Source organism: Pongo pygmaeus, chromosome 14 (genome assembly GCF_028885625.2).
Source record: "Pongo pygmaeus isolate AG05252 chromosome 14, NHGRI_mPonPyg2-v2.0_pri, whole genome shotgun sequence".
Taxonomy (NCBI): domain Eukaryota; kingdom Metazoa; phylum Chordata; class Mammalia; order Primates; family Hominidae; genus Pongo; species Pongo pygmaeus.
Genome location: NC_072387.2, coordinates 123,200,055 through 123,213,293, shown reverse-complemented (window position 1 = coordinate 123,213,293; position 13,239 = coordinate 123,200,055). Strand labels below are relative to the sequence as shown.

At 46.7% G+C, this 13,239-nt stretch overlaps 1 protein-coding gene across 3 annotated transcripts in view; it reads right to left on the bottom strand.

Moving 5' to 3' along the window:
• Positions 1 to 13,028, bottom strand: part of CUL4A (cullin 4A) — a 54,419-nt gene extending 41,391 nt beyond the window's left edge. Inside the window, exons 1-3 of one of the 3 annotated variants that reach the window (XM_054447057.2) lie at positions 12,825 to 13,028; positions 12,512 to 12,627; positions 4,577 to 4,680 (exon numbers count right to left, since the gene is read on the bottom strand). In XM_054447057.2, coding sequence (XP_054303032.1) covers positions 4,577 to 4,680; positions 12,512 to 12,627; positions 12,825 to 12,972 — 368 coding nt within the window. In that variant the 5' untranslated portion in view covers positions 12,973 to 13,028. Of the gene's footprint in view, positions 1 to 4,576; positions 4,681 to 11,656; positions 11,677 to 12,511; positions 12,628 to 12,824 lie in introns of those variants that run through there. The other 2 variants (XM_054447056.2, XM_063650671.1) reach the window with 2 other exon arrangements.
• Positions 13,029 to 13,239: the final 211 nt, after the last annotated feature.

Below are 13,239 nucleotides of genomic sequence, written 5' to 3'. Positions count from 1 at the left end.
ACAACAACAACAAATTATTTAAATCTTAGAAAGTAGAATTACTTGAAGTACTGGAATAGCCCAGAGGCCAAAGAAATCTGAATATGTAGACCTTGGAATACTCCCTGCCACACAGTATCTGAGCATCTGCCATCACATTAACATTTCCCCATATGAGACTGGACTGGGTCAGAACTCTCTTCCAGCAAAAACAAGCTTTTTGAGAGCAGGACCCATGCCATTTATGCCTGTCCGTGGTCCCCAACGCACAGTGCTGAGTTGGATAGAAACACCCCATGTTTACTAGGTTAATGTACGAATGTAGCCTAAAAGCCTTCATCACAGTAACCTGCCACTTCCTGGTCTCATCATCCCTTCAGACTCTACTTACTGGTCACTAAACCGCTTGCCGTATTAAACTCGCCCCTCGATTCCCACAAGATGACTCTCCAGGTTCTCCTCTCATCTCCCTGACACCAGCCCTCAACCACCTCCTCTGATGGCTCTGCTCATTTTCTTTTTAGAGATGGGGGTCTTGCTCTGTTGCTCAGGCTGGAGTGCAGTGGTGAAATCTCAGCTCACTGTAGCCTCGGCCTCCTGGGCTCATGCAATCCTCCCACCTCAGCCTCCAGAGTAGCTGGGACCACAGGTGTGAACCACACACCCGGCTAATTGTTGTCTAGGCTGCTCTTGAACTCTTGGGCTCAACTGACCCTCCCAACTTGGCCTCCCAAAATGCAGTGCTAAGGTTAGAGGCGTGAGCCACTGTGTCTGGCCACTCTGCTCATTTTTCCTGGGCATCTCATCCATGTCTGGAACCACTGGATCTGTGTCTCTAGCCCCAAATGCACAACAGGCATCTCCACCTGAGTGCCTCCTCACCTCCTTCCAAATCAATGTTACCACGACAGACCCTCCCCGCCTCAATCCGTGCCTCCTCCTTCCAAATCAACGTGACCAAGACAGACCCTCCCCGCCTCAATCCGTGTCTCCTCCTTCCAAATCAACGTGACCAAGACAGACCCTCCCCGCCTCAATCCGTATCTCCTCCTTCCAAATCAACGTGACCACGACAGACCCTCCCCGCCTCAATCCGTGCCTCCTCCTTCCAAATCAACGTGACCAAGACAGACCCTCCCCGCCTCAATCCGTGTCTCCTCCTTCCAAATCAACGTGACCATGACAGACCCTCCCCGCCTCAATCTGTGTCTGGTTCATCCTTCCACAGCAGTCAGATCCTTTCCCTCTGAACCATAAGAGGTTTGCTGGCAGGATGCTGCCATTCCACTCCGTGGTTTTGCTGCCCAGTCAAACCATTGTGGTGTGACCCCTCACACCACAGTGCACACACACAGGCACACTAACTTCTTACCAACATAACCCAGCCATGCTGTGCCTGAACACCTTGGCTCAATCTCCACCTTCAGATAAACCTCAACCTCTTGGTTCAACAAAGGCTCCTCCACAATTCAGCATCCACCTTCCTGTCGTTTTCCCCTTTAGGGATCCTGTCAGTGGTCAACTCTCCCACACCCAGCAGCATACCTGGCTCTTTTGCCCAGTAAGCTTCCTCAGCGCCAGGGCTGCCCATGCTGCTCCCTGGCCTGTGCCACCTTGGCATCCCACAGCACCTGCTACTTCCTCATCCATCCTTTAGGACATGGCCCAGACATCGCTTCGCCCCTGCAATGCTCCCCTACACAGGCGGGCTGGCTGCTCTTTCTTTAGGTCCCAGGAGCTTATCTGAACCTTTGAAAACCCTTATCACAGGCTGGGTGCAGTGGCTCACGCCTGTAATCCCAGCACTTTGGGAGGCTGAGGCAGGCGGATCACGAAGTACGGAGTTCCAGACCAGCCTGACCAACGGGGTGAAACCCCGTCTCTACTAAAAATACAAAAATTAGCCGGGCGTGGTGGTGGGCACCTGTAATCCCAGCTGCTGGAAAGGCTGAGGCAGGAGAATGGCTTGAACCCAGGAGGGAAAGGTGCAGTGAGCCGAGATCGTGCCACTGCACTCCAGCCTGGGTGACAGAGCAAGACTCCGTCTCACAAAAAAATAAATAAATAAATAAAAAACACACAAAAAAACAAAAAAAAAACCCTTATCACAGCACTGCGTAAATGCTTATCCTGATGCTTTTGCCACCGCCATTGGGGTTTAAGCTCCAAAGGGACAGAATCCCATTCTGCTCAGATTTATTTTCCCGGGGCCTGGCATTATACCTAGCACATGACAGATACTTAAAAACATGTGCCGACCCAATGGAAGGCTGTGGTGTGCTGTCTATATGTAAACTTATCTCATCATTCTGCCAGAGTGACCTCCATGAACAATCTAATTCTGGTTTCTTGCTTAAAAAACCTGTGAGGACTCTGGGATACTCACAGACTGAAGTCTAACTCCTTGATAGTATCCACAAAGATTCAAATTCAATCTGCAACTTAGCATCACAGCCTAAGGGCCACCAGATCTCTGGAGTTCTAGTTGTGCCCGCTGCTCGGGGTTTCCAGAGCACCCTCCACGCTCTGCTTCTGGTGCCACATCCACAGGAGGGCGCATCCTCCCCATCCTTCAGGAGGGTCTCCTCTGGGAGGCTCTGCCCCAGATGCTTCACATGCCACCATTCCTGGCCTGACTCGCAGTTCTCAACTCAAGATCTTGTCTCATGACTAATAAGGGCATTTAATATGGTAGTGTTTTTTTCTTTCGCCTTTAATGAACCAAATGATAATTTTTGTAATCACAGTTTTGCCACCGCACCAGGGAAATACAGTAATTCCCCTGCCTCTCCCATAGGCCTGCGACTTCTTGGAGGGTAGAAATCAGGCATGGGGGTCACTTTCCATTTTGCGGTGCCAGTGCAGTAGGTAGAAAGCAAGTGCTTGTGCAGTGAGTGAACTGATGGCACATTAGTCAACCCACAGAGTAGGAGTAACTGGCAGAAGATTCATTTGATCAGGTAATCAAATAGTCGTTTTCAAGTAAATTGGGACAGCAACTAGAGTAGGAACAATTATCGCCTACTGACTCTCACAAATGCCTAAGTCTTTGGGAGAAGGCTTGGGCATCTGCTAAAGACTTCCCCCAAGCCTAGGAGTCAGGCCACTTTTTGGATGGAAACATCTGGAACATGTGTTCCTGGAAGTACATTGCTGAGCTGTGGCACTGGGGCGGGGCCTGCTTCTGTGCGCCCTCACAGGCGCCTCCTGAGATAAGGTGCACTTTGGCCAGGTTCCAAAAGGTTGTGTGTGGTCACTGATCTCTTGAACAACCTCATGATCTTTAGGAAAGGGCTTTGCTGGAAAACACTGCAGAGGCGTATTTACAGAAGCCAGCACAACAGAGCTGGAACTGACCTCACTCACCATCTGTGGGGGGTGCTGTGGAGATTGTCTAAACAGAGGCCTCTCACCCTACATTTCAGCTTGTCACGTGCTTCAACTTCAGCAGCACCAACTGCTGCAGATTCCCTGAGGATCCTTCCAATGAACTCAGAATGGTTTAGTTTACCAAGATCAGGGAGAAGGGGGAGCAGAAGTTTCCTTGAACTAGAAGAACACTTAGAAATAAGCAAACACAAATCACCTAATTTTACACATGAAGAAACGGAGGCCTAGAAAAGTACAGCCACAAGTAGATTTTCTGCAATTATAAACTCTACTTTCTAATTCCTACCCAGTGAGACACATGGACAGCTACAGTAATGGGAGGAGGCTGGGGAATGAGATTGAGTCCAGATTAAAGGATTTTCTATAGGATGCCAAGGAGCCCAGAGACTCCCCTGTAGACGTCTGAGTCACAGCTGGTGTGGCAGCAGAATTCCGAGATGCTCCTGCCCTGTCCCCATGTGGAGGATGCCTCACACGCAACTGTGAACGAGGCTGTGAATACGAAGGTCATCATTCCTTGACTGGGTTACGGGTTACATCATATAAGGCCCTATCTCAGCAAGTCAGACAGGCAGATTCTCCTGCTGGTCTAGAAGCAGAAAAGAGTCGTGCTGTGAGAGGAGAGGTAAGGACCTGTGCATGTGGAGCTGAGAGTGACACCGAGCAACACGGGACAGAAGGCAGGGCCCTCAGTCCCACTACCACAGGAACTGGCTTCCGCCGACTGCCTGCCCGTGCTAGCGAAGACCTCAGGTGAGGCCCCAACCTGGCTGACACCTTGACTTTGCCCGTGAGACTGAGCATAGAATCCACTGAATCCTGCCTGGCCCCCTGACAGACACAACTGTGAGCTGATTAAGTGGGTGTCTCCATAAGTCGCCAAGTTGATGGGACTTTGTTGCCTATCACAGAAAGCCAATGCAGATGGTGTTTATTAGAATAAAGGATACTTAAACTTTAAGACATTTTTCAGAACATTTCCTAAATACTTCAACCATACCCAATAAATGAACACGGTTTCCCTTTAATTCAGATCAGCAAAATAATTTAAATGGTAAATTTCACTTACAAACCTACCAAATAAAAGAGAACTTTAAAAGCTGTTGTTTTAATATTAAGGATACTCATTAGTTCTTTATCATAATAATGTTCAGTTTTAAAAGACTTAGATAATGAATAGAAACCTCATGAACCAAAAAAAGGATATTCTCTAAACGGAAGGATCTGTGCCTGGACGTGGTCTTCACAGGCCTGACGCAGCTGCTTGTAGAGCATTGGGGAGACTTTGTGAGAACAGAGATTTTCCACAGCCTGCAAACAAAAGGGGTACATCAATTCTTCAGTATGAACAACAGATTGGTTCATAAAAAAACCCTATTGTTAATATAGCTGTAATCATAACAAAAAGGCACCCCACACCCTACCCCAGTACTTCAGGAATCTACAAATAAATTACTTATTATTTATTTAGTTTCGGGCACTTCTCGTTGGAACACTGCAGTCCAGTCATAGTTGGCATGGGGTAGAGGTAACAACAGTTAATGTGGGCACATTGCGCCTGCTGGACCTCGGGTCCCAGGCGGCTGGCCTCCACCACTCCTGAGCATCTATGGTGCCCAGTCACTCGGGACTTCTCAACAGGTTTGATCCTCACAGGCCTGTTTCTGGGTGCTCCGATTCCTCAGTCTGAGGTGGGGGTCACCGGAGTGTGTGTGTGTTTAAGTTCACCTTGATGATTACAAAGTGAAATCAGGGCTAGAGAACCAAGAAAATCTTTTCCGTCAGTGACCACCTTCCCATCAGGAAGGAGAACAACAGGCTGGGCCTTCCCCTCACACTACCCAGGGCAGTGATTCAGTCCAAACTGAGCTTTTTCTGGGTGACACAGGCCAGACTGTATTGTTTCCTATTTATTTTTCTGCAGGCTAGATGTGTAATTCACTTCAGTTTGTTTAATTAAGAAACTTTTTTTTTTCTGTGAACATCCCTAGTACAAGAAGAAATCTTTTTTTTTTTTTTTTTTGAGTTGGAGTCTTGCTCTGTCACCCAGGCTGGAGTGCAATGGCAGGATCTTGGCTCACTGCAACCTCCACCTCCCGGGTTCAAGCGATTCTCCTGCCTCAGCCTCCCAAGTAGCTGGAATTATAGATGCCTGCCACCACGCCCAGGTTAATTTTTGTATTTTCAGTAGAGGAGGGGTTTTGCCATGTTGGCCAGGCTGGTCTCAAACGCCTGACCTCAGGTGATTTGTCCGCCTCGGCCTCCCACAGTGCTGGGATTACAGGCATGAGCCACCGTGCCCAGCTGACACCATTTTTTGAAGCAGAAAACTTTTTCTCACAATATTTTTACTCACCTCAAAGAAACAATGCTTATACATTCTTACCAGTTCTAATAAAATTTCCTTTCCAATCTTAGGTACAAAAACTTAAATTCATTCAATTCCAATATGAAATATTATAAACAGAAATATGGTTTTTCTAACAAGTTTTGAACCAATGTGGGGTTCGAAAAATGTGGGGATATACAGAATAAAAACACTTAAGATAAATAATCTGAATTTAATTAGGATACAATATACTCCTAGGAAAAAAGGTAAATTAAAGTTATAAAGCTATTCATTTTACTAATACTTACAAGTATTAATAATTCCAATACTAAATATCAGAGAGCTGCTACATATTAACCAAAGTTAAATACATACACTGATTATTACCACATAAAATACATGCATATTTACAAAGATCAAAAGAGGATGTGGAACAATTATAATCCTGTTTTTAATTATAATCCTGTTTTCTAGCAAGCTTATTATCAGCATAATAACAAAGAAATACAAACTCTCCCCCTACATTTTGTCTTACTATAGAAATAGAGAATTCCTACCCACACTCTGTATTTACTTCAACTCCTTTCTCAAGCTCAATTCCATCCCTTTGAATTCCATATCTTCATAATTTGGTCAAAGATCTGCCATCCTTTTGTCTCCTCAAACAACCAAGAGAACTTTACGGCAAAGGTTTTGCTCCAGTAGTTAAACATTAGTGAATCCCACAAACATAATTATTACCAAGTAAGTTTTTTTTATAACCCATGAAAAAAATGTATTTTCTTCAGCAAAAATCAACAGTAACTTAGGACCATTTTCTGGATGTTTTAATTCCTAGGCCAAGAACCAATATCCTTAAAACTATCTTTTCCTGGTTGTGGCAAATGACTAAATATTTTATAACCCACTCTGCCTCCTATGTGTCCTATTTGGTGCACATTTACTATTCATATGAGTCATATTGCAATTTACTTTGTTTTTAAAATCAAGAATTTAGGAACCTCTCAAAACAAGTGGCAAGCCCTGGGTAACCCAGGTTTGCTGTAGGTGCTGAGTCAGGACTCCCGGCTTCATATTACAGGCACTCATCACTGGAAAGGCGACAGCCTTTGTTTCTCTCCGCCCTGCCAACTCCTTGCTGGCAGGAATATACTGGAAGACTTTTTTGTGCTGTTACAGAGGCAGCACAACACAGGAGTTGCTCCTCCCTCAAATGGATTTTTGACACTCAATCATACTTTGAGATTTAGAAATACCCTCTCTGGATGCATAAAGCAACTAATCAGATGGTACTGTGTGCTTCATGTTGGTGCACTCAGGCCATTAGTATTTTAAAGATTCACCCCAGAGAAAAGGAATGTAATCCAATCATCGGAGGTGGAGAAGTATCATTTGCATTCTACTCCTATTAGTACCAAGATGCTTTCCTTGTATCAACAGCCAAGTGAGGAAACTTGGTGTGTATCTTCACCCAGCACTGTCTCTTCTCACATCACAGCTACTTCCTAACCAGCAGGTACATCAAATGATTGCCTGTATTAGCTCAACAGACACGTGTTTGAATGTCAAATACACGTCTATTTATAGTGTCAAAGCATTGCCTGGAGTGAACTCACTGCCACTTAAACAAAATGCTCACTGTGGATAAGGGCAATCCCTGCTCTCAGATGTGGAAGACAGAACAAGGAAGTCCATGGAGCTGTGGGACATGACCTCCATAGTCACACAGAGACCTCCACAGCCACATGGGACGTGACCTCCATAGTCACACAGTGACCTCCACAGCCACACGGGACGTGACCTCCAGAGTCACACACAGACCTCCATAGCCACACGGACGAGACTTCCAGAGTCACACAGTGACCTCCACAGCCACATGGGATGTGACCTCCATACTCCCACACAGACCTCCACAGCCACACAGGACGCGACTTCCATGGTCACACAGTGACCTCCACAGTCACGTAGACAAGACGTCCACAGCCACAAAGGACGAGACCTCCACAGTCACACAGCGACCTCCACAGCCACACGGGATGTGACCTCCATAGTCACCCAGCTACCTCCAGAGTCATATAGCGACCTTCACAGCCACACAGAATGAGACCTGTGTAGCTGTGGAGGTCCCATCCCTACGCTGGGCGCCCGCAGCTTGGGTGTGAGGGAAGGACGCCACCTAATACAAAGGACTAACCGCTCTCTTTCACTCACCATTATCACCTGGTATCAACATGTCACGGAGACAACTACTCTGTGACTCAAGAAAGACAGCCTGGCTTTCCCCAGAACTTGTATGTCAGCTGGGTGCAGTGGCTCACGCCTGGAATCCCAGCACTTCGGGAGGCCAGGGCAGGAGGACTGCTTGAGTCCAGGAGTTCCCAAGGAGCCTGGACAACATAGGGAGGCCACGCCTCTCTCTCTTTTTTTAAAAAGGCCTGAGAGGTTTGTTTTTGTGCAACAACAAACAAAAAAACCAGTTCTAAATCAAAACACAGCCTTTCTCTGAAACCTTTCTAGAAATGCAGTCTTCAGTTTTCTGTTGTCTCATTTAGCAACAAGCAGGACTAAAACATAGAGACACAAGACACAGAAGATGCACTTTCTTCAGGGAGTTAGTTACTACAGACTGAAATTCAGGTCGTTAAATGCAAAAGATCTATGCCTTCACAACATTCTCCTCTACACATTACAGGAGGAAAATGATAAAAACAAAGTAACAAACAGAGAAACAACAGGCCAGCTGAGGCCCAAACAATGTAAGTGACAGGACTCCTAAGGTGTTCAGAGGTAGAGGGAGACTGAGCAAAACCAAAAACCAAACACGAAACCAAATCTTTCAAACTTGGGTGAGAATTGGTCCTTTCACATAAGATTCTTTGGCAAAGTATACACCACCCCACCTATACAAAAATTGAGACTTTATTTTGAAACACCAAGTCAAATGTATTGCCGGCTTGATCAGACATCAGTAATCTCACATTTGCTTTTCTTAGATTTCTATTCCATTTGCTTCCAATAGATCTGAGGCAGCTCATGCTTCAGACTCTGTGAGAGGCCAGAAGCCCACCTGTGCGTGGAGAGATGACCACAAGTAAGTGAATCAATTGATTCCACATGGCCCCTGGTGGGGCAGCACCTCCAGAGATGCCCCTGGAATTTGCAATGTCTCATTCCAAGGAGGAACCAGTGACTATCATTTTGGGGTAAGCACTCCTAGTTCTCAGGGTTTCAAGACAGACACCTAAGGCACCTGCAAACATTGTTCATAATATCTACAGTGATTATTTTATAAGACATATCACTGTGTACAAGGTGTTGCAAAGTAATTCCGCCATTTTAAGTAAAAATAATGAGGCAGCAGATATCAGACAGCCAAATCTCCAGGAAAAAGGTAGTAAGAAGCTTTAGCTGTAAGGTATCGTATTTTATTAAACCAAAGACCTCTGAGAGTTCAGGTGGGACTCTTGTTTCTAGTCAAGACACAGTATAAGAACTGTATTAACTTTCTGCCTGAAATATCCACAAAATCAGACAAAATACACGAAGCAACAGTTTTCGAAGCACTGAGCACTGGGCTATGAAAGACAGTGAATCTCAGAAAGATGGGAGACAAACAGGCCCCAACTGCTCAGCTTCCTGCGTGAAGAGCTTCCAGGTTGTAGTGTGGGGGCCCTGAGTGAGTAGCTGGGACTACAGGCATGCAACACCCCACTAGGCTAATTTTTAAATTTTTTGTAGAGATGGGGTTTCACCATGTTGCCTCCTGGTCTCGAACTCCTGGGCTCAAGCGATCAGGCCACCTCAGCCCCTCAAAGTGCTGGGATTACAGGTGTGAGCCACTGAGCCCAGACTCTCAGTACTGTTAAGAATTTAATTCTCCTACATTGATCTATAGATTCTATATACCGTCAATCGAAATCTTAGCACACTTTCTTATACAAATTGGCCGATTCTAAAATTCACATGGAAACACAAGGGACCAAGAATAGCCAGAAACCTGTGCAAATGTATGAAGTTGGGGGGCCAACACACCCCGATTTCACAACTCACTCCACCTACTCCTACATGGTTTTTGACAAAGGAGCAAAGGCAACTCAGTAGGGGAAAAGAGACTGAACAACTGGACATGTGCGGGAAAACACTGACTCTAGACTTTTCTTTTTTCTTTTTTTTTTTTTTTGAGATGGAGTCTCACTCTGTTGCTCAAGCTGGAGTGCAGTGGCACAACCTCGGCTCACTGCAACCTCCGCCTCCCGGGTTCAAGCGATTCTCTGGCCTCAGCCTCTCGAGTAGCTGGGATTACAGGTGCCTGCCACCACACCCAGCTAATTTTTTGTATGTTTAGTAGAGATGGGGTTTCACCATGTTGGCCAGGCTGGTCTCAAACTCCTGACGCTCAGGCGATCCACCCACCTTGGCCTCCCAAAGTGCTGGGATTACAGGCATGAGCCACTGCACCCAACTCTAACTCTAGATTGTATTTCACAATATATACAAAAATTCACTCTACATAGATTGTAGACCTAGATGTAAAACCTAAAACTCTAAAACGTCTGCAGGAAAATATAAGAGAAAACTTTGTGACCTCAGATTAGGCAAGATTTCTTGGATACTAAAAGCACAATCCATAGAAGAACAAACTGATACATGTGACTTGAAAACTTAAAACGATTACTCTTCAAATGGCACAGTTAAGAGAATCAAAAGACAAGTTGAAGACTAGGCAGAAAGTATTTGCAAGGTGAATATCTGATATAGGACTTGTATCCAGAATACATAATAAAGTCAAATACTCAATAATAAGAAAATAACCAACCCAATAAAAATGAGCAAAATATTTAAACAGACACTTTGTCAAAGAAGATACATAGAATGGCAAGTAAATACAAAGATGCTTAGCATCAGAGGGAAATGCAAACTAAAACCACAACCACACTCCACCACACACCCACTAGCACAGCTAAAATTACAGACTGAGGACACCACACGCTGGTGGTGGAGTGGAACTGGAACTCCCATACACTGCTGGGAGAGACGCAAAAGGGGCAGCCACTTGCAAAAACAAGAAATTTCGCACAAAGTTAAACATACATTTTCCATATGACCCTGAGAACTTACTTCTAGATACAGAAGTAAGCAGAACTTACCTGAGAAGAATAAGAATATATGTCCAAACAAAGAGTTATTCACAAATGTTTACAGCAGCTTTATTTAAAACAACCCAAGGCCAGGCGCGGTGGCTCATGCTGGTAAACCCAGCACTTTTAGAGACCGAGGTGGGTGGATCACCTGAGGAGTTTGAGAACAGCCTGCCCAACATGGTGAAACCCCGACTCTACTAAAAATACAAAAATTAGCCAGGCGTGGTGGCAGGTGCCTGTAATCCCAGCTACTCGGGAGGCTGAGGCAAGAGAATCGCTTGAACCTGCGAAGTGGAGGTTGCAGTGAGCCAAGATCGTGTCACTGCACTCCAGCCTGGGCCGCAAGAGTGAAACTCCGTCTCAAAGAACAAACAAAAAACCCCAAACATGGACACCCAAACGTCCATTAACTGGTGAATGGATAAAACAACTGTGTCATACCCATTCTACTAGGTAATAAATTACAATCACACTGCGTGTGCATGAATCTCAAAAGCACTGTCCTAAGTGAAAGCCAGATACAAAAGACTACGAAATACATGACTGCATTTTACATAAGGTTCTAGAAATCACAAAATATAGTGTCAGAAAGCAAATGGAGGACCGCCAAGGGCTAGGAGTCAGGGGAGAGCGCTGACTGCAAAAGTGGTCATGGCAATTTCGGGGGTGGTAGCAATATTCTACCGTTCTACCAAGAAAGATTCCATCTTGACCGTGGTGCCGGTTACATAACTGTATGCATCTGTTAAAACTTCTTGAAGTGCACATTATATGTAGACTATATCTCAAAGCTGGTAAGAAAACATAATCCACTTACACTTCAGACAAAGAATGGATGTATGTACACCAAACTGTCAACAGTAGTTTTCTTTGGGTGGTAGGAGTATAGGTGATTGAAGTCTTCTTTTTTGTATTTTTTATAATTTTTACAATGCAGTCACTTGCATATCCAGAAAAAAAATTTTTTTTAGTTCAAGCCTTTTAATAGAAATAATTGTATGACACATCGTGACCTAAAATATAGATATTAGACTTAATGAATGTTGTTTTACAAAAAGACGTCAGAAAAAAAGTCCGCTTATAAATAAAATATCCAAGTATGCTAAAATGTACTTTTAGCCATTTTTTGTTACTTTAGAAACGGAACACCATCACTTTGAATTAAATGCTACAAAATCCGTTTTGAATATCTTAAAGGCAACCACTAATCACGAAACACAACTGAGAAAAAAACCACTTTTTTTGAATTTTGAATTTTTTCAAAATCTGTTTGAATATCTTAAAGGCAATCATTAATCACAAAATAGAGAAAAGACCCTCTTATTACTGTGGCAAGTGACACAGTAGTGAGCTTTATATATAATGAGAAAATAATTTGCTGTATACTTGCAAAATATGAGTCACGTGGCTCCTAGAAACACACCTCCTTCTCCTCTGTAATGGGATAACTTTAAATATCGTTCTAAGCAGCTTAAGCCTGAAAACAAAAATTCCACCACGGCAATAAACAAAACCACTTGTTGCCTCTGGGGCTCCCGGCCCTGCAGTGGAGGCAAACGCCCTGCCTTTCCGCTCCCCGGCGAGAGCCTGCGAGGCACCCGGAGCGGCCACCCGGCCGCGACTGCGTCACGCGGGGCAGGAGAGGCGCCCCCAGCCCCGGCCGCCGCCTCACCTGATAGAGCTCCTCGAGGTTGTACCTGATGGAGGTACTGCTCTGCACTGCCCGCACCGCCTCGTGCAGCTTCCGCCACGTGTCCTGCGTGTAGTTGTCGGGCAGCCGGGGTCTGTCTGCAGGGCGGAGGGAGAGCGGGCGGCTCAGGGCGCGCCGCGAAGCGCCCCGCGTAGCCACCCCCGACCCGGCCGGCGCCCCGGCGCCCCCGCTCCCGGGGCCCGCACCGATCTCGGGGCCTTCCCCCCAAGTCGGGCGGGGTCTCGTGGGGTCCCCGCCGGGGTCGCCTGGCCCTCGACCCGGCCGCCGCACCCACCTCGGAAGTTCTTGATGACCAGCTTCTTAGAGCCGCCCGCGCCCCCCGGCTTGGCGGGCGCGGCGGCCAGGGCCGCGGGCTTGGTGAGGCCGTTGGTGCGGCCCACGAGCGCCGAGAAGCTGCCCTTCCGCGGGGCCTCGTCCGCCATGGCTGGGCCGGAACCGCCGCGCCCCGCCCCGAGCGCCGCCGCCCGCCCAGCTCCGCTCCGCCCGCCCCGGTCCGCGCGGCCTCCGCCCAGTCCTCCTCGCGCGCCCCGCCCCGCCCGCGTGCCCGAGCCCAACCGCCGCCGCGCCCGGCTACTCCTGAGGGCTTAGGAACGCGCGCCGGGAACCCCTCCTGAGGGATCGGACTCCCCCTAAGAGATTCGGACACCCCCTCCTGGCTCGAGGGCGCGCGACGAGACTCCCGTCCTGAG